We start from the raw sequence: 21,288 nt of genomic DNA, 5'->3' as shown, positions 1-21,288 counted from the left end.
AAATAACAACGGCTGCTGGAGCTGACATTTCAAAATGGTATGGATTCGAGAAGAATGCAAGAGCCACTTAAAACGCGACATTCAGACTCTTACATCATCTCACATCCTCGCATGTATCATAGAGTACATGACAATGTGACTTTACACTGTAAATTACAAATGCATAGAGAAGTGCATTACATTAATCTAAAGATGAATCTATATAATGCATGCGAGGGCATGGTGAGATGCAGCATCTGATATTTTAATGCTCAAAGCAGGAAAAATGCACTTCGGCACAAAACAGCTAATTTCACAGAAGCTGCGGCGGCTTAATTTTCTGCTTGAGCAATGCACGGGAAAATACACAACATGATCCAATAACTGGAGCTGATGGGCGAGGACGGATCCATACATATGTATTATAATTGTTTCCGTCAGCAACAAACACAATATCTATACACATTTGTGCCTCAACAGTTAATCGATTAACTATTTTGATAACAGAGTAACGTTTGCGTGTGTGTTTTTTTTAAATAATTCATGTGGGCAGCGTAACCACATGGTTATCCCTCACGTTAACTATAACCAGTTAATGCTTAACCCTAACCTTAACGTAACCACAATTGAATCTGACTCTATCTTACTCAGAAATAAGGTTCTGCCTCAGTAGGAGCAGGTTTTGATCTCCATGAGGACTACTGGTCCTGACAAGGTCAGTGTTGATGCCGCCAAGAAAAAGTCATAAAGAGGTAACAAATACAAGTACACACACACACACGTGCACACAGAGGAGAACAAAGAAAAAGGTGCCTCGGGGAACAATTACCTCATAACTCAGTCCAGAGTAATTAGCTCAGCTTCAACTCATTAAAAGTCATTATTTAGTTATAATGTCCATTGACCTTCCACGCTACACAGTTGGCTGTGCTTTTGTCCTCTTCTCCCTGTGTGCAATCATGGGTGTGTGTGTGTGTGTGTGCGTGCATGTGTGGATAAAACCCTAACATAACTGCTTGAACCTGTAGATTATTTATTATTCATTACACACCTGTAGTACTGGAGTGAGTGGTCATGAAAGGGAGGAGTTAGCCAGACTCAATATTTTACCATCTGTGGCAGGCAGCAGAGAACACCAGACATAAATAATAATAATAATAATAATAATAAAAAAAAAAAAAAAATATACAAAATTGAAATGTTAAAATCTCACTTTCTCACTTTCACATTCTCTCGCCCCGCTGGTGTCTATTTGCGTGAGCTGGCACTGCAGCATCTCTAAAGAGAAAACATGAAAATGACAACCACACTGCGGGTCACACCATGACTGCCAACGCTGCTCACGCTGGGCTTATTTTAAAATATATTTGGCCGATAATTTGAATCTTGAAAAAGAAAGTCATTTATTTATTGAATAATAATAATAATAATAATATGGATGGCCATGAATATTTGTTTGACTAGTTAATGTGATTTTTCGTTATTCATAACAAACAACAACGACGGGAGAGGACGGATAAAAAACTCAGTGTTGTGCGGTTATAAATGTGACACAGATCAGATCCGAGCACGAGCAAACACGGTGTTGCTGTGAGGTTGCATCAGTGTTAACTTGTTGGCTTCAACCGTTTAGACGGTTCTTTCGACACAGGAGGGGGTGTACAGGGCTGTGCAGAGACAAGGGAGATTTAATAAAAAAAAAAGGAGATGGTTCAAGTGTGAAAATGACAGAGAGGAAGCTGAGGGAAAGAAAGAAAGAGCAACACTGCTTATGAGAGAGAGAAAAACTACTGAGAAATGTTTTTTTTTTTGTCTTGAAATATTCCTGCAATGTTCTCCACTGTGACATTAACCTTTGGTTGACTGTGCCTACCGCTTCACTTTCAAAGCGTTTATTATGTTCAGGAAATGGGTCGTGCTTTACATCAGTACATTTCTCGTGAGGCACGAATAAAATGGTAACCTTGACGACTCAGGCTGGCTTTGTAGTACATTTAAAGGTTCACTATACTGTATTATTACCAATTCTGTACATGGAATCCCTCTATCCTAACCATTATCCTTGGCAGACTGGTTGTATTTGGTCAAACATGATGACAGTGGGGTGTGCAAACCTCCAACATGAACAATATGGAAGCACTTAGGGCTGTCAAACTAAATTTGGAATTAATGATTCAGAGGCAACACAGCAGAGCAGTTTGCCTTTCGTTCAGACTAAGTTTGCATGTTCTCCCCGTGTGTGTGGGTTCTCCATTTTTCTACCACAGTCAAAAAAACACGCAACGGTTAATTGGACGCTCTGTAGGTGTGGATGTGAGATTGAATGATCATTCATCTCTGTGATGGACTAGCGACCTGTCCAGGGTGTGACCCTCCTTTCACCCTGTGTCAGCCGGGAGTGGCTCCAGTCAACCGCAACCCTCACATGGACGATAAAGTGGTAGACTATGAATGAATGAATAATTAATTTACAGTGATGATTAGAAAGTTGTTTATCTTACTTAGTCCACCTACATTTGAACAAGTGGGTTGCAGTGAACACACTTTGAGAGGCAGTGGGATGAGTTTACAAGGACACCGATTGGGCACAGCATGGAAAACGCCAGCTGGTTTAAGTGTCGTGGGAGACTGGTGCGTATCCAAGGCTTCACTCTGAACTGTAAATAATATAATTTTAAACTTTCATTCGCTGAGAAATTGGGTCAGGATAGTCTTTAAAGTTTGGCAGTCACATATTCCCAGTGCAGTGGGAGATATAGCATGAGAATATCTGGAGTATCCAGGTGAGATGGTGGAGCCTGGCGTGGGCATTTAGGAAGCAGGACACTTTATTCGCGATGGATTATCAGGAGATCCTCCTGCTGTGTTCTCACACAAGCTCACTCAGACATAATCCAGAGATTATGCTAGTGGAGGACCTCCAAGATGTCTAGACTTTCAGTGCATATCTGTAAACAGCTTTTGTTTCTTCAGTTATTTTACTGAACGGTCAGGCTCAGGAGCTCCCTTTCAAAGGATTTTTATTGCCGGTGACCTTTCACTCACAGTTCAATTCAATTCAATTTTATTTGTATAGCGCCAAATCATAACATACATTATCTCAAGGCACTGTACATAGACAACATCAAGGAGAGCAGAGAACCCCAACAGTTCACACAATGAGCAAGCACTAGGCATCAGTGGAGAGAATAAAACTCCCGCTTAACAGGAAGAAATCTCTGACAGAAGCAGACTCAGAGATGTGCAGTCATCTGCCTCGACCGGTTGGGGTGAAAGGAAAAATGGGGGACAGTGGAGAGGTGGGGGACAGAAAATGGGGGGGCAGAAAGGACAAGAGGGAGATGAGGGAGAGACAGAAGAGAGAGAGGGAGACCAGCAGCAGATACACAACAACTGTATCAGGTCACAGGCATCCTTTCCTTATTTGTACTGTCATGAGATTTCGTGATTGATCCACTGTTATTGTATTTGTTTTTATTGGATGTGTGTGTGTGTGTGATTTTTATGTTACACAAAGGGTTTTCCTGTTTGAAAACGGTGCCCAATCAGTTTACACAGCATGTCTTTGTGGGTATTCATTTCCTGTCATTCAACGGGGTTTGTTTTGGTTTTGGTTGTTCTGTTAATCATTGACTGAGCTGCTTGTAGGACGACACGATGGAACTATTCGATTTGGAGTAAGACAGCAAGAGAGTCTGAGAAAAGTCATGAAATCGACACATGCACGGCCAAACAAGCTCTCATCATTGGGTGTCCTAGTTTTTCAGTGACATAGGTATTTCTCTTGCCAGTTTACTATGGTCATGGTGTGTGTGTGTGTGTGTGTGTGTGTGGTTAAGGGCAGTTCTTCAGGCAGTGATATTCTCTGGAAGCACATTGTGACACATTGGAGACAAGTCTGTGGATGTCTGTGCAGGTCTAGTCTGGTGGATGGCACAGTGCTCAGGGCATGGCATCACCTCTCCAATTAAGGACAGTGAAAAAAACACCCTGCTATATCCTCCACCTCACACACACACACACACACACACACTGTCACACAGAGAAAACACATGACTCTAAGTTCCTGTTGTTCCCTAAAATGCATCATCCCAGAAAAGTTTAGAGTTGGAAAACTTGGCGTTTCTTGGCAAGTGCGAGTATCTTAAACTCTTAAGTGACTCGTGAATTTAATTAGACGAATGAACTGACAACAAGCACCTAATGTGTTTGGGTAATTATCCACAGAAATAAGAAAAATGTACCAGTTAACAATCATGTAATTCTTCTTCCAATCATTTTCAGGAGGTTGTACACTAGGAGGTGTGACGCTGCCCTCCACGATATGAAGTTTTCAAATCACATTTAAAAGTCCATAATCACAGTTCAAACTGCTTCAACACAGAGTGAAGTTGTCTCGTCCACAGCTATTTATGAATTTATGTGAGAAACAGGAAGAGCGTTCTCTTAACGATTCGAGTGAGAGCGTTTCTTGTTGTCGATGATGATAATTCTGCCTTTGTCGTTCATCTGAATACAGGTTCTGTCAATGAAAACTATCAGGGATTAGACGAATGCCTTTGACGGTATCGCGTGTCATGTAATATTTGTTCGAGCACCATTTATCTCCTCGTTTGTCTGCCCTCCTCACAGCGGGTAAGCAGGAGATGATTAGATGGGACATGATTCTCGGGATACAATGCAAATAGATGATTAAAAAGAGTCTTTGACAATGGGGCGGTTAACCTGCGAACTTATATCTGTGTGCGCGGTCTCGTCTCGCACCTGCCCGAGGCTGCCCTTCAAGGACCCGGCATATAATTAAAATGTACTCATTAAAGACAGCACACTGTGGGAATTACTGTATCGTTTTGTCCTTGGTTTTCTAGCTTTAATAATCATGGCAGCCTGGCCACAATGCAGCTGATTAGGCCACAGTTTGTTTACTGAATGTACCAGCAGCTACTCAAGAAAAGAAATTGTCAAGTCAACTGTGAACTGTAAACTGTGGTATAGTTAATGCATCTCACATCGGCTGATTTCTTCAAGCCATAAACCTTGAGCTTCATGGTGCAAATACTTTTAGTAATGATTTAAATATTAAAAGTTAATTCAGTCATCAGTCATTCAACCATCCACTGATTTTTTTTTTATCGTTCTCCTAAGCGAGTTTAACATTTCTTTAGAATCAATTAATATCTTTGAGTTCCCATCCCTGAATTAAAGTAAAGAGTTTTTTGAAGATATCTCTTATGGTAATGCTCGATCTTGTAATAAATCCATTGTACATATATATACATATATATACATATATATACATACATGTATACATATATATACATATGTATATATATATATACACATATATATGTATATATATATATATATACATACATATATATATATATATATATATATATATATATATATATATATATATATATATATATATATATATATACATACATACATATATTAAACTGGCTTTAATCCTTAGTCATATTCAGAACTTAAGTTCAATTGCAACATTATTTGGGGCGACGGCCACATTTAGACAAATAACCATAATCATTCACTCTCACACCTACGGAAAACGGAGAACCCTGGAGAAAATGCACCCACACACACACACGGGGGAGAAAGGACTTTGTTCCGACTGGGTCTCAAACCCGGGTCTTCTTGCTGCAAAGGCAAGAGTGCTAACCACTGTGTGCTGCACACAGATGCACTGTATGAAAGTGTGAGTGAATGGGAAAACTGTATTGTAAAGCAGCTTTGAGTAGTCATCTGGACGAGGAAATGTGCTGCATAAATACAGACCATTCATTTACACATTTGGGGTTAAATGTCAGAATCAGCTAAGTAGGAAAGTATGGAAAATATGTCATTATAATATTTTCTTTCCATATTATATAGACAGACTATTAAATAGCTGAGGCTGCTCTATGAATATAACAGTGACTCGGAGGTACTGACTTAATTGTCAATGAGAAGGCATCTGGCTATCTAATAGTGTATATGGGCACCATAATCAACACAACTCCCACACACACACACACACTCACATACAAAACAGATGGGTGCATATACACATAGACATTCTTGTGCAGCAGTTTCTATGAGGACACTCATATAAATGACACATTCCTGAGCCCCTTACCTTAAACTTAACCATCACAACTAAATACCTGACCCTCAAGTTGTAAGGAGCAGGCAAAATGTCCTCACAAAGGCAGATTCACTAGTAGTTGGGCAATATGATGAAAATGGTTTGTAAGTCTTCTGTTGTCTAACACCACACACACACACACACACACACTCTTAACTGACACCAACCAATGGCACAGGGTCATAAAAACGTTCATGAATCACTAACCCACATCCATAAATAACCACAGGTTATGAGGGCAGACCCCCAGAGAGAGGGAGTCGGAGAAATTTGTTCAATATTAAATTTTCCTTTTGAAACCACAGGGTTTTCACCCTGTTTGATGTGACCTTTCCTGGACAAGGTGGTGCTAATTAAGAACAAATCAGATGCACGGTTACCAGGACATCGCTCTAAGACACGACATGAGGCTCTGACACTAGGAAATAAAGTGGATGTACTGCACCCTATCAGCTATAATCCAGTTACATCACATCCCGTCCCTCAATCCGCAGAATTCCTTAACCTCAAACGCCTCTGACACTTCAACCAAAAACAAAAACTGGGGGGGGGGAAAAAAACTCCAAAAAGATAATTAGAAAAACTTATCTTTGGTTTAGGAAAATGTTTTCTCACCTCAGGTCCTCTTTGATAATTTAAAAGCAAATAATAAAACAAAATAATCTCACAAACAGTCCCTGGAAGGTATCTTTTTACCTAATTTTTTTTAAATATTCTGCCTTAATCATCCGATGTGCTCGTTTACCTCTCACCTTCCTGACTACATTTGACTTGCTAATTAAACTTCACTATTATCTGGGGTTTAATTAAACACACTCGACAAAAGCAAACAGAGCACTTTTCTGTGTGGTGTGCGATATGTAAATGTAATTGGCTCGATTGCCCCGTCATGCTTGCAGTAGAGTGTGTGTGTGTGTGTGAAAATATTTGTATTTGCTACATCATTAGGACCTTCTCTGGCATAAACACTGACCTTGTCAGTACCAAAAACCTGGTCCTAATGAGGCAGCACCTCATTTCTGAGAAAGTGGCTAAGTTTAAGGCAGAAGATTTGAATTGTGGTCGGGTTGCACGGTCCTGAGAAGAATCGCTGTTCTTTGCCTCTTTCACACGCAAGTTAGCAAGTACACCTGGGATTCTTAAACCTGGGTTAAGCTGCTAAAAAATGAGATTAACACCATTCTCATTGGCAGTGGTTGTGTTGTGGTGTTTTTCCCCCAGCTGCATTACCCAAGTGTACATTGTGACGTCATGAATGTGAGGGAAGAAATAAAAGCAACACCATAGCCTTCAGTCATAACATGTTTTTTTTACTAAAATGGATCATTTAAAGGTGACAACGAATGCTCGTATCGCACATATATGTTAGTTATGGAGGTCTACTTACATATATTAACCTGTTTTCATGGGTATAAACCTCCTAGTCGCTGCAAACGAGCTGATCAAAATATCTCCTCACTGACGCCCTAGTCAGCCGCGCTGTTTCAGACCAAAATCACAGCCCCAGAACGCAGACTGTGTTGTGATTGGCCAGGTACATGGAAGTGACGTAATTAGCACATCAGCTCTCAGATACACAGCTCCCCCTCTGGCACGGTGGATGCTCTGCATGTCAACAGCTACAACGAGAGTAGTTCTTCTTCTTCTGCGGTTGAATGTACGCAACTGGACGTGCCCGCACCAGGAGGAGCTACAGTGGTGAGAGGACTGGTGAGGTTTTCTGATGACATCATCAGCAAATGGAAGTGCCGTTACGCTTTGCAGAGCCCAGGAAAACAATAAAACCCTATTTTCTCAGCAGTGGCTGAACCATTTGTTCTGAAACTTTAGGGTTTCATAAACAAGGTAATGACGCAGCAGCGCTAATTGGAGCTTCTGGTCTATGTCGCCTTTAAATGATCTGACTTATGAAATAAATAATAAAAATATAAAAATATGAAAATTATAATAAAATATAAGTTTCTTGTGAGACCGGAGAATATGGGTGGAGTAGAGTGGAGACAGAAACTACAATCTCCTCACAAAAAAGACATTTAACCATCACAATGACTCCAAAGCTGTTAAATTAGGGTACAGATCATACGGTAACAGCCAGAAGATGAATAATAGTCATAATGTTGTGACGGAAATGGTGCATCTCTGCCAAAAATAGAGCAGAAAGAGGAAATTGGCAATATTTTTAAAAAGACAGCCTGAACCCAAGATAGTTACCTATTCTCAGAGTGGGACAGAAGTGTGGCTGTAAACGACAGTTATGCTGTGACTTTATGGGACATTAAGTTGTTGGATCACAGCGAATGAGCTCAGTTATTCTCGGGGGAGCAAATGAAAGGAAAGTTTAAGCATCACAGACAATGAATTAGACACAGCCTGGGCTGGCATTTTTTAAAAATAATAAAATGAATTCCTATCACGCTTCCAATATCTGCTTGGTCTAACCTCTCCTGAAGGGGTTATCTGGAGCAAATTGAAATTGCATTCACCACTTGAGCGATAAGGGTTTTAAGGTTGAGCACAGGGTCAAAGCCAGCTATCAAGAGTTCCATCTCTTCCTCAGTTTATGGTCTGGTAGACACTCGTTGATCTCACACAAACCGCATGCTTAAATAAGGAAATGTGGCTCTGGTGACGCACAATATGTGGTCGGTTGGCGCTGCAATTTGATGAGAAAGAAATGGAAAGAATAAAAAAAAACTGCAAATATAATACCTTCATAGGTGAGATAGTTCAGTGAGATAATAATATTATTAATTAAATGTGCTTTACCTGCTATGACCAGCAGAGGAGGATGTTTTCCAACTTTTTACTGAACCTTAATTAAGACAAATGTCCAAGTTGAAAAGACTTCACCTCCTGAATTAATCATTTTTTGGGAAAATAAACTATTCATATTACCAGCATAAGACTCATTTTGGCAGCCCTTGGATTTCACAGTTTCACTTGTTCAAAGTTACTCCACACTTTAATTGCACCAAGTCTGACACTGGAGCCTGAGGCCACATTTGCCTTTGAACATATTCTCTCCCCTCACACTCTCTCATCAGCCTCCTGATCTCTGTATCATACGGATATGTGATGAGTTAACCTGCAGGGGCAACTGATGGAAGTCACTGCAAAGTCATCTCACTGTGGAGATGAAGAGAATAAACATTTGACCTATTCATTTTGAACATACGGTATTATTTTACAGCCACATATTAAAAGTTTTCACGTCTGTTTGTTTGTGTGGAGGATAAAACTGTAAAGTGCTGATGAAGAAGGAAACAAGGCTTCTGTTTTGCTGATATTTCATTCTGCACTTAAAGCAACATCACTGCTTTAAGGCTGCAAAAAAAAAAATAAAATGCCAACACACACACACACACGCAGAGGAAAAATCATTCACACACACCAAAACACAATAATGAAGGTGTGATTTAATTAATTTCTTACAGTTATTTTCTTTCATTCTCAGCACATTTTAAATTAAAAGCCTTGAAAACATAAAACCCTGCATTTCATTTTGTTATTGTTACCGCAGACTTGAGGTTATTTATTTTATAACACGGTTTAACTATGTGTGCCGTGTATAAAGCTACATAAACTTTTTAAACTTGGTCCAAACCTGGGAGTTAAATCATCCATTATTTCTGTACTACTGATGGATCAATGTGGGACCAAAAACACCCCATTCAGAAAAATGTCCTGATTATAATTCTGTGAGTATTTTAATATTCAGGATCAATGCAGCTCTGCAAAGCCAGTTGAAATTTACAGACAAAGCTCAGACACCTTCATCAGAAAGACACTGAATGAACTTGGGTGATAAACAGTAAAAAAACAAGGCAATCAGAGATGGAAGACTTTACCCCATTCACACAACAAGCATCTGTCCGCCTCTGTCTGCTGTTAAAGTTAAATATTCTGGGTTTAGACCTAACCTTTCTGATATGTTTTTTAGTCTAACAGACTCTGTGGCGCAACGGTAGTGCGTCTGACTCCAGATCAGAAGGTTGCGTGTTCAAATCACGTCAGGGTCAAAATTCTTGAGCAGTGTGTGTGTCTACCACAAATTCTAATTGCTCACATTGGCACGTGTGGAAGCACAGAACCACCAAAAACAATACCTTACTCCCACTTTGGAGATCTGGAGAAATGGGAACTGGGGCCTAAATCACCACCAAACATCTCATCTCTTCTGGAGACCACTGCATGTTCTTTGTTTCCTTTCCTGTTCTTTGCATTTAAACATTTGGGTACAATGTTTAAAGAGCTAGATGATGGTAATATGTTCACAAGGAGACAACTTCCTGCTGGGAACCAGACTTTCACAATCCAAACCTATTTACATTTGAAGCAAATGTGCTGCTGCAGTTCATATCTTGGTTTGGGGACCGGATTCTTGCTGGACTTGCTGTGCAAGTGTGAAAGTGTCTGCTGAACCAATGCTAACTACCACGTCATCTTACTAACTATTTGGTAAGATGATGTGGTAGTGTAAAGGAAAGTGAGAATCAGCGATCACTGCACAGACAAGTGACAGTTTTATGTTTCTGCTTGTGGTTTTTGTTTTTATGTGTCTTTAAGAAGTGGAATATGAGGTCAGTAAGAGGCAGAGAGGTGTCAGGAGGATCGTGTACGTCTTTAAGACGCACGCAGACGTTTGGCAGTGTCAGATGATGCAAATGTAAGACGTGGGAAGGAAGAAGAAAGTGAAGGAAGAATAAAGTAAACTGAAGATAAGGAGTCAAAGGTCTTGGCGTGATAGTTTCTCAAGAAGAACAACATTTGGAGGTCATGCATCTTGGGGTGAGGGAACTATTTTGCACAGAGATGACCATGAGCTGTTGGAAAGACATGGCCATGGAGGGACAGAAAGAGGAGCGGACAGTTGAGACGCATGAGCTTTTGAGCTATTCTCGTCCTAACATCACCATCTCCCTTCATACCCATGTCCTGTGAAACAGGATCCCAGAGTTGCCCTTCATGGGAGAGGGTGGTCACTCTTGAGTTTGTAATGGTGTTAACGGTAAAACTTGTGCATGGAAACTCGATCCCATTAAATCAATCATCCGTCCCTGTCTTACCGTCTTACAGGCAGATGTATTGTTTACCGTTCTTTTGTAACGACTGCACAAATAGTCAATGAAAATGTTCGAGCATGGGCTTTAACAACCAACTCTTTTTGCTGAGACAGGAGAAACGCAGGCACCCGAGATAACAATGAACATTTCTCCACATACACACACGCAATCTCTTTACTTTCTCTATAAAAAAATACTGGCAGCAAAAATAAATAGCCCGGCATTAAGTTCCCCCTCGGGCCATAATGAAATATTTCCATCCTTCAAACATCAAACAGTTACCGTAATTTATGCCTTTAATGACGCATTCTGCTCTGCATGATCAGAGTGTTACAAGATTCCATCATTCAATTTCACGACATGGGCCGTTATCTAATAAAAAGCTGTGCTCAGATTGAATTTCTGTCAGCCCATTTGTGAAAGCAATCAACTCCCGAGTCTGTAAAAACACACGCACGCACACAATTACACATAAAGGACGGCGCCCTATAAAGAGTGACGCTAAAAATATAATCTTGGATGAGACAGAAGATATACTGTAGATACACACACACACAATTCACAGTGAATTGGTCTACTTAATCTTAGCTTCCTTCATCTCCTCTCCAATTCTCCTTTACCCAGCACTGACGCCTCTTCTGTTCTCTCCTTACACACTTGTTTTTATATCTTAGTGAGGACACATCATGGAAATAATACATTTCCTAGCCCCGTACCCTAACCATAACCATCACAACTAAGTGCCTAACCATAAAACTTAATCTAACCCTGACCTAAATCGAATTCTAACCCTAATCCCTAAAAGCCCAGACAAAAATGTCCCAACAAGGTCAAAATGTCCTCACAAAGGTCACACAGCTTTGTGCAGCTCTTCTTAGGACACTGCATTGACCTCAGTTCATCGGCACAGTCTAAACAAAGCATTATCCCTAATGTTACTCATAATTCAAAACATAACACTTCCTTTAGAGGAAATTAGGTTCTGCCTCCCTCATTAGGACCAAATTTTGGGTGTCAATGAGGTGTGTGTGGTCCAAATGCAATGTAATTCTAACCCTAACCCAAAAACCAAAGTCACAACCATCATAAAAGCTCTTTAACATTGTGAGGTCGAGCTAAAATGTCCTCACAGTGACGGTTTTAAACCAAAAGCTGTCCTTACAGACTGATTAAAACATGTACACACACACATCAAGAGTCAGTGGTGCTCAGAATAGACTAATCTCATGTGACAGTACACAACTAATACATCTACTGGACATTTCTGCTTCGCTTCACAACTTTCATGTAGGGGCACTATATTTCATACAATGTCTAAAATACCACTAATTTCACCTTTGGGGTTTACTGTTAGCAGCATATAGTTTGATGCATGGGACAAAAGCAGCAATTAAGTATAGAAAAGGGTAAATGAAAATGAGATAAAAGAATCCTGTTTCACAGCAGCTTTGCCATTTAGCTCTTTTCCAATGGCGCCCTCTTTTGTCAAGACCGGGGAGTTGAAGCGCTGTGTTCAGAAACTGCTGACTGACACAGAGGTGTGGCATGCTGGATACGTTATTGCCACCTTGACATGATTGATGTACACACGTGTAAGTGACAGCGGGTGTCGTGTCTGTACTTATTGTGTCGTCCTGTAATGGCTGCTGTCAGTCAAAGCGCTTTTGGCACCGAGCCATGTTTACCTGTGAGTCTGTGCTGCTTGGTGCTCACTCGGTTGGTGTTCTGGACGGCGCAGCACAGGTGAAGCATGGCAAACATGGTGAGGATCATCACCACACTCTGCAGCAGCAGCGTCAGCTCAAACTGCTTCCCTATCCTGTACAGACACGACCACAACACCAGACATGTTTTCATAGAAGGAGGGGGAAACAATGCAGTCGAGACAAAAACAACTAATTAATGTCATTTGCAAACAAAGCAATTGATATGCGGGGATGTCATACTGTATATGCTGTAACACTATGTACTTTCTAATAAACTTACTGGCAGAAACTGCAGCACTGAAAAATGGACGAATGGACTGGGGCTAATCTGACAATTATCTTCTGACATAGGGCCAAACGATTTCAAGGAAAATATCTAATGAGAACGGTGCTGACAGATATTGCAATTGTGATTTAATTTGGGAGTTAATCACAAGATTGAGGATTACTGCATGTCACCATCAAAACGCAATACATTCTATTGCGAGAATTTAAAGATATGAACTGTTTCCAGTGTGTATGAGATACATTTTCTTTTTATTTTAGGGTATATAAGTCAAAAATAGAAGATGTAAATAGCAGGTTTTTATCTATATATATATATATATATATATATATATATATATGTATGTATGTATATATCTATATATATATACAATTATTATACATATATATATAATTGTTTTTTTTTTTTTACCCTTATCACAAGTAGGTTGAGTGGTGACAACTTAATAAACATATGTCCTTACTTCCACATTAACAAGTAGCTATCGACGTTCATATTCCCGAACCAAAGGTTCCAGAATCAAACCCAAAATCAAAGTGTATTGTATTCTCAAAAGAACAAGGTGGACCCCCTTGTCCTCCTCACCAGAAGAAGATGCGCAGAATGTTGGCTATGAGCAGCACCAGACACACTCTGGTGGAGAAGCCCTCGCTGTTGCTGCTCCTGGTGATCTCCTGGTACTGTGGCACGTAGGGCAGAACTCCTCCAAACACCATGACGCAGGACGCCAGCCAGGACAACAGCGTCCACGAGCCCTCCATGTCCTCCTCCTGTAGGACCACCTCTGCATCCATCGCGCTGAGGGAAGCTCAGACGGCGTCTACAGCTCAGACCCTGGAGATAAAAAAGTTACAGGATAAATGACCTTGTATTCACGTGTAAGAAGCTGGCATCAGAGAGCAAACCAATGAACGATGGGGATCGAGTGGAACGGTTTGGTACAGTACAGCCCCAAAAGTTCCATTTTTTGGCACCCGTCCCTTGGGTACCAAAGTAAAAGGTACTGTTCTCAAGCCTGAAGTCACAGATGTGACAAATCCCATAGAGAGACGGTGAAAGGACAGTAATCCAGTGTGGCAGTGAACCAGCCTGAACCTGAAACAGCTCAGCAGTCATTCATTTGATGATTTACACCTTGTGATTTTCCTGCCGCGTGACCTGCCGTGACAAAGGCCTCCAGCCAGCGAAGGCACTGCTGAATGGGAGGAGTCAGCATGAGCTGCCACTTTTGTCGAGATAACAAGTGAAAACTCAAACTCTTTGTCTCCTCCTCCTACTGACTGACTACTATCAGACTGTTACACATATTTTTGGCGAGTCTACACAGAGTTACCAAGCTGCTCTTTCTCATATCCAAAATGGAAATCTGATCTGCAAACAACAGGCATCAAGACTCATGAAAGTAAAAGACAACAAAAGTTCTCCTACCACACTGAAAAAGACACTTGAAAACAATATTAAATAAGTAAATAAATGCTTGATTGAGAGACTTTCTGTGTTGAGTTTGTTGCATGGAGTGTGCACTTCAGGTTCTTCCTTGCACAGTCCGAAAAGCATGCAACGGTTAACTGGACACTCTAAATTGACCATTATTGGTCAATAGAGTGAATGGTTGTTTTGACTGTGTAACAGACTGACGACCTGTCCAGGGTGCGATCCTGCAACTAAATATTTGTTGTTTTTTGTAAAAAGAAACTATCCTGCCTTACTTGCCACTTCAACCAGCTTTGAAAGCCTGTTTTTACTTTTAATTGTATTAAAAGTAAAAGTAAAAAAAGTAGAGAATCAATAAAACACCGATTCAACAAGGAAATGAAAACAGCACGCACACATGGAGGGACTTCATTTTACTGGAACAAAAGAAAACTGGACTTTCCTGTTCTGTCCACATTACTCCTGATTCAGGCAGTGGAGCAAACTATTTCCTACATTACTGTTTTTTTTATGATTAGCAGGTCATTTTGAGGGGTGATAACTTGAATTACTAATTATGCGGGGTTAATGGCTCGCTCCGCGTTCACAGCTCTTCAGAAATGCCATATGAGTGGTTTAATTCATGTGTCAACAAGATCATAACCTGCCCACAGCGAGAGGAAGTGGAGGTTGACATGGCGTGATCCTCGTGGAGCTGTGTAATAATCACTGCATAACTTGGCAGTGCTTTTTTTCATTAACACACAGGGTCCTGGCATAATGTAAACATAAACCCGTTGGTTCCCATAAAGTGTTTGGCAGCCAGTCAGCTGACAACAAGTCAGTCAGTAAAGCTTAGCACAGCACTCGAGACACAGGATCAGATTTTAGCACTGTAAAAGCACACATAAAGGTCCAGTGTTTACATTTCTAAGAGGGTTAATTCACTGGCAGAAAATTAATGAAGTTTTTTAGGGTTTTTTGTAGCCTTAGAATAAACTTTTATTTGTATTTTAGTTGACGGGCTTGCACTCTGGAGGCCACCATGTGTCTACAGCAATCCCAGTGGACAAGGAATTATCCCAAACTTCTCTGAAACATGAGTAAAATAGAGAGATACTTTAGAATAGAATAAAATATACTGTATGTTGACAGACAACGGTCGGACTATGGACTTCCATAAAACTATGCAGGGTTAACCTGGGGGTGTAAGGACAATTATTCGATTATGAATCGATTACTAAATTAAGCGTCAACTTTTTGGTAATCGGTTAGAGTTTAGTTTTCTCAAGTAATAAAACAAGATCTCAAAAACAAATAAATCATATTTTAACAGGACATTTGACAACATGATCATTTATAGGTGACACCGATCAACATTTTCTGTGGCAGCGAACTTTAGGTTAAGGAATTATTCACAAACCCCTCAAATGTGACCGGTAACCCCGGTTCTCTGAAAGAGCAGGGAGGTACTCACATACATATTGAAATATGGACCTCGTCGGCCCCTGTCAGAAAGGCTCACCTGAGAGAAGTTACACACTGGAGCTTTAATGTTGTGGGTTTTTTGCGTGGGGACCAAAGAAAATTCTCCCTCTTGACCTAACATAACCTAGAACAACAGTTGCTCACGGAAGTATTTGTTAATTACACAATTATTCCAATTTAGTTATACATTTAGTTACTACGGGGGGGATAGATCCAGTGAAACATCGTAGTATTTTGCGTGATAATATTGCTTCTGAGACACCAATCATCGATTAATTTCAGCATATCATTGTTTTTTTACAGATGTTACAGATCAACATTTAACTTTTTGTGGATCACTCTCTGCTCACTATCTGTTGTGCACGTATATCGCAATATGCAATTTCGCAAATACTCAGTATTTGGCAATATTGTGATAATATCGTATTGTGGTGTCTCTGGTGATTCCCGTCCCAACTAACTAGTTTGCGTGTGTTGTTATTTAAAAGATTAACAATGGAGCAGCCGTTGACCACATCACTCCTTATTTTTATTGTTTTGATTGTTTTAAGCGTTCGTTACCATCAAGCATTGATTTTATTTGATTTTATTGTTAATAGTGATATTATACCTTTTGTATTGGAATACAATTTCCTTATACTTTTCTCAGGGTTTTAAGGGTCCAGGCAGTCTGGAGACTACAGCAGGCAGAATGTGAATGAGTGAATGAGTGAGTGAGTGAGTGAGTGAACATCATCGCACACTGTATGTAGTGAGTAACAGAACAGGCTGTGTTATGTAAGCAAAGCATAGCTGCATGGGGTTGGGCCAACATGCCTGAACTTTAAGGCATCACTTTTGGTCTGACACAGCAGCGACTACTGCACAGTAGCGAGTTAGGAAACGTGACGTTAACCACGTTAAAACATGTTTACACGTTCAAATGACCTTTACGACATAAAAAAAACAAAAAAAAAACATTTCTAAAATAACCTGAAAAAAAATCTAAATGTGTTGCCATGATAACGCACTGATAAGGATTTGTAGCGTGTGGCTGTTTGAGAGGTAGAATTCAAAATGTAACCGTTAGCAACGTCAAGCTTTCACTCACCAGTCGCTTTCATTCACGTCCTTTCACTTCAACAGGGACCCACGCACAGCCCACGCGAGTCAAAAACACACTGGGAGCCCTGACACGGACAAGCTCACACTTTTGAAATCATTACTCCTCCTCTCCACACTGGAGAAGGAGGAGGAGACACACACACTCGTTCATGTTTACACAGCTATTCTTGTGAGGACACTGCACTGACTTTAACCAGAGCCTCAGAAATGAGGTAATTTGATCCACGGAGACCACCGTCCTTACGAACAGGGCCGGCCCAAGCCTTCCCGGGGCCCTAACCAAACTTTGATATCGGGGGGGCTCTTTATCAATAATAAAGCAGTAAAAATGCCTTGATGCTTCTGGGGGAGTTCTGCTCCAGTTGTAGCTGTGTTCAAGCATCATCTCTACGTTTGCCTGCCATGTTCTTACCCTTATATTGGCTTTTATCTTAAAAATGATAACAACATCAGATGAATGGTATTGTGTTGATTTTCACTTTGTATTTAAAAGGGCACAATATTAAGAGGTAAAGCTGAATAATGAATCGAAATGTTATGAATATCACAGAGGGTGCAATATTTCTTAAAGCCAAAATGTGTGTCAAATTACCATTTTAGATTAAATAGTGTCCTAGCCCATACACATCATATAGACTGAAAAAACATAGATACCCAAATATCCCCAACTAACCATTTAAAATATGTTATTCAAATGAAAATAGAAAAAAATATCCCCTCTCATATCACGATTCATATCGCAATCGCAATTTCTGTCAAAACAACAGCAAATAGATATGTATTCAAAATCGAAAAGTGAATGTATGGTGAGTGTCAGCCTAATACAAAAGTAACAAAATAAAACAACACATGTATTGTCACCATGGCAATACCTTTGATTAAAAAAAAAATATTACAAGGTGCAAAGTGCAACAACAATAAATGCAAAAGAAAAAAGAAATAACACTACAATGAAAGTCAAATGACTTGAAACAGCACCTCCTTCAGTCACAAAAGTATGCTCTAGGTTGCCCCCTGGTGGTTAGTTTGCTTATGCCTTGGGCTGGCTCTGCACACAAGCTCACAAAACACACATTTCTCCCACTTCTCCCACAAGGTTCTATATTCACATGCTTCTCATAAAAATAACTGTGTTGTTCTCAAAAGTTTTGTACATATAAAGATGTGTAAACAGAGGGGGCAGCTAAGGTGGTGGCGCCCCCTGGTGCCCCCTCGTGGTGGCGGTCCTGTTTACTTTTTGCAGCCACAAGGAAATTGATTCCCCATACCTTGCTGTGTCCACACACACACACACACTTACATGTACCTCACTTACATTAGCATTAGTTGCAAACTTACCATCAGCATTAAACACGTTGGTCGTTTCTTTGTCAGCAGTGACGCGTTTCAGGCTCATTTTGCCCTGAAGCAACGAGGGGGGGGTGAATGAAAACTACAAAGTACTGCCCCATTCACCACTACACTTCCCACACACACGAACCGCGAATCAGCTCTCGCGAGACCTTTGCATGAGGAACAGCTGACTGTACAGTGGGTGGTGCAACGGACTGACTGCTATCTGTTTGGAACAGCCACCGTGCCTGCTAGCAAAACAATCTCATCGCCGTTAAAGGCACCGATAACCATTCACACCACAACATGGCCGAGACGGACCCCAAGTCGGTGCAGGACCTCACCAACGTGGTGAGTCACGATCGCGGTGTTAGCAAGCCCGCGTTAGCCACAGTAGCTTCAGGGCATCAGTTAGCTATCATGGGCTAGTTAGCGAGCTAAGTGTTAGCCAAGAGTGTAACGAGGCGGTTTGTGGGGTTGGTTCGGCGGTGTAAGTAAATATATTCCCCTACTCGCTGCATTAAAATGAATTAAACGAAGCGACAGCGCAGCGACTTTGGCTTAGTTTGACTGTGTTACGTAAGCGACGGTCAGCCAGTTCAGAATGACATCACCAACTAATTCACAACTGAGTTAGCAGCGTAATATTACATAAAACAGGCTAAGCTGCTGTTTGTTTATAATAGAGACCAGTGCACTAAATGTCATTTCACTATTATTGGTTTCAGTTTTACTGACTAATGTGCAGTTTTACACATAAATCTCTTAACTTTACATGGACCCGTTGATGTCTTACTGATACTGTTTCGAAGTGTTGTCATGGTGATGGGTTCCAGAGGCATTGATTTCCCTATCTATTTTTATCTATCTATATATCTATCTTTCTACAGTATACATTTTACCATATACATCAGCTGTTTCAGAGCAGTTATCGTTTGTATTTTTTTATATGAGAACTCACTTTGTAAACATTAGAAATCATTGCAGCCCTTTCATAATAAAATTAATGTAAACGCAAACTTGTGCACATTAAAGGTTTCTGACTTGTTCTTTCATGATGGTACCACCTCATATTGTTTTGAAAAGACACACTTCCAATACATATTTGATAGAATAATCACAGCCTTTTGAATGTGTGCACCTCATATTAAGGAAATTGCTTAAAAAATTTATATATAAATAAAGGAATACATTTGATAACTCTACATCTACAACTTACATGTACCATTCTGATAAAGCTGCATTACGCAACGGGAAGACATGCAAACATGCTTCTCACTATGAATTAAATATTTATCTCGCATGGTTGCTGAGCTTTGGCATAGTTGTCAAGGAAACAGGAGACTTATGTTAACTTGTCCCGTTTTTCTTTAAAAAAAATATTCATTATCATTCACAGGCAAAGAGTCACTATTATTAATACCGTGCAGCTCACTGGCAGTGCTACAATGGTCTCGCACTTAACCACAACTTTGTCTAAAAAAGACTTGAACAATAAATATTGGACCCAATAAGTCCCTAAAGGTTTCTACTGCACCCTCACTGTTATTTTTCTTGTATTTGTTTGCGTGAAATTAATAAAATAAATATTTGCTGTTTGTGTTTCAGGTCCAGACGCTGCTGCAGCAGATGCAGGACAAGTTCCAGACCATGTCAGACCAGATCATTGGAAGAAATATCCTGCCATTTAAAATGCCAGCACTCACTTTTACATAAATGCAATGTTTACCGTTTTCTTTTTTTTCAATCATTCCATAATCAAGGGTGTTTAATTTTCGTTTCACCCAGCATGAGCTTCCTGTGACATTTCTTTCCAGATTACTGACTGACAGATAATTGTAGCTCGTTTAAAAGTGCCTTGTGAGTTTGTCCCTTTTTAATTATGTACCTTAACCTCCCCTGCACTCGACGAAATGAGCACACGCATTGATGATTTGGAGAAGAACATTGCTGACCTGATGACCCAGGCTGGTGTTGAAGAGATTGAGGCAACACCAGAAAAGCCTAAAGAGGGTCAAGGCTCATAATGAAGGTGAGGGGGAAAAAAAGTCTCCATCTCTCCTCTCACGCTTTAACGTGAGTTTCGTTTTGTGTGGTTTCCTGTAAATGTGACAAAAATGAATGTCGTTAAATTCCTCTTTGGCGCCTGCTTACCACAGAGTGAATAATTTGTTTCATCTGTCCCGCAGGTAACGAGGTGTGAAGTCGGTCCTAAAATCAGGAGCAGCAGACATTTTTTCGTTCTGAAAGTGACTTCTATTGATTTGGCGTGTCGTTCTGTGAAATGCTTTTTTTATATATTGAATATTGTGATAAATGGTAATAGTTGTTTAATGACTTGGAAAGCTGAACAGTGTTTGTGAGCTAGAGTAGTGTGATGCGCCTTCCAGAAGATGCTCGTGTGCTGGAATGCAACTTCATGGATTTACTGTAACATCGGAGGTCTTTGGGGGCTGGCTGTCATCATAAAGCATAGTTAATTCAGTCCTGTGTGGTGACAGCTTTTACCCAAGCTTGTGCTGAGAAGTACAACCTGCAGCAGGTTAACAAGCCAGTAAGAACCTCCATCCTTACCAACATAAGGGGCACCATGAAGGTTTAACAGTGCGTTTAACAAGTAGCACTGTTAACTTGTGACCAATGTGGATGCATACCACCTTTGATTTTCATCTATTAAACTATTTAATACTATGCTGTCTGTCTTATGTTGCATATTTGGCCAGGTGCTAAGTCAACCTTCTGAAATATAGAATTAATTCTGAGGTGCTT

General features: G+C 40.3%; 2 protein-coding genes and 1 non-coding gene across 4 annotated transcripts in view; 2 read left to right on the top strand and 1 right to left on the bottom strand.

Annotated features, from left to right (window-relative positions):
- si:dkey-246g23.2 (solute carrier family 66 member 2) overlaps window positions 1-17,274 on the bottom strand; it is a 47,753-nt gene extending 30,479 nt beyond the window's left edge. For both annotated transcript variants that reach the window (XM_044037080.1, XM_044037079.1), the window contains exons 1-3: window positions 17,174-17,274; window positions 13,768-14,016; window positions 12,876-13,009 (exon numbers count right to left, since the gene is read on the bottom strand). In XM_044037080.1, the coding sequence (XP_043893015.1) occupies window positions 12,876-13,009; window positions 13,768-13,976 (343 nt within the window). In that variant the 5' untranslated portion in view covers window positions 13,977-14,016; window positions 17,174-17,274. The remainder of the gene's footprint in view (window positions 1-12,875; window positions 13,010-13,767; window positions 14,017-17,173) is intronic.
- On the top strand, window positions 10,075-10,146 carry trnaw-cca. Its single transcript has one exon. It is a non-coding gene; the product is annotated as a tRNA-Trp (tRNA).
- A 1,422-nt stretch (window positions 17,275-18,696) lies between the features above and the next one.
- hsbp1b (heat shock factor binding protein 1b) lies at window positions 18,697-21,210 on the top strand. Its single transcript, XM_044035836.1, has 4 exons — window positions 18,697-18,870; window positions 20,128-20,194; window positions 20,425-20,551; window positions 20,709-21,210. The coding sequence occupies exons 1-3, from the start codon at window positions 18,826-18,828 to the stop codon at window positions 20,544-20,546; spliced, it is 234 nt and encodes a 77-aa protein (XP_043891771.1). The 5' UTR covers window positions 18,697-18,825; the 3' UTR covers window positions 20,547-20,551; window positions 20,709-21,210.
- Window positions 21,211-21,288: the final 78 nt, after the last annotated feature.

This window comes from Solea senegalensis, linkage group LG10 (assembly GCF_019176455.1).
Source record: "Solea senegalensis isolate Sse05_10M linkage group LG10, IFAPA_SoseM_1, whole genome shotgun sequence".
In the NCBI taxonomy this organism is placed as follows: Eukaryota; Metazoa; Chordata; class Actinopteri; order Pleuronectiformes; family Soleidae; genus Solea; species Solea senegalensis.
The sequence above is the reverse complement of the archived record's forward strand: the minus strand, read 5'-3'. Positions and strand labels throughout refer to the sequence as shown.

What these genes read in the sequence shown, in the direction of transcription:
- hsbp1b (XM_044035836.1), top strand. Translation starts at nt 18,826, where the DNA reads ATGGCCGAGACGGACCCCAAGTCGGTGCAGGACCTCACCAACGTG. An exon ending in TGCAGGACCTCACCAACGTG is followed by an intron (nt 18,871 to 20,127) that starts GTGAGTCACGAT and finishes TTTGTGTTTCAG; the next exon opens with GTCCAGACGCTGCTGCAGCA. An exon ending in AGACCAGATCATTGGAAGAA is followed by an intron (nt 20,195 to 20,424) that starts ATATCCTGCCAT and finishes CCTCCCCTGCAC; the next exon opens with TCGACGAAATGAGCACACGC.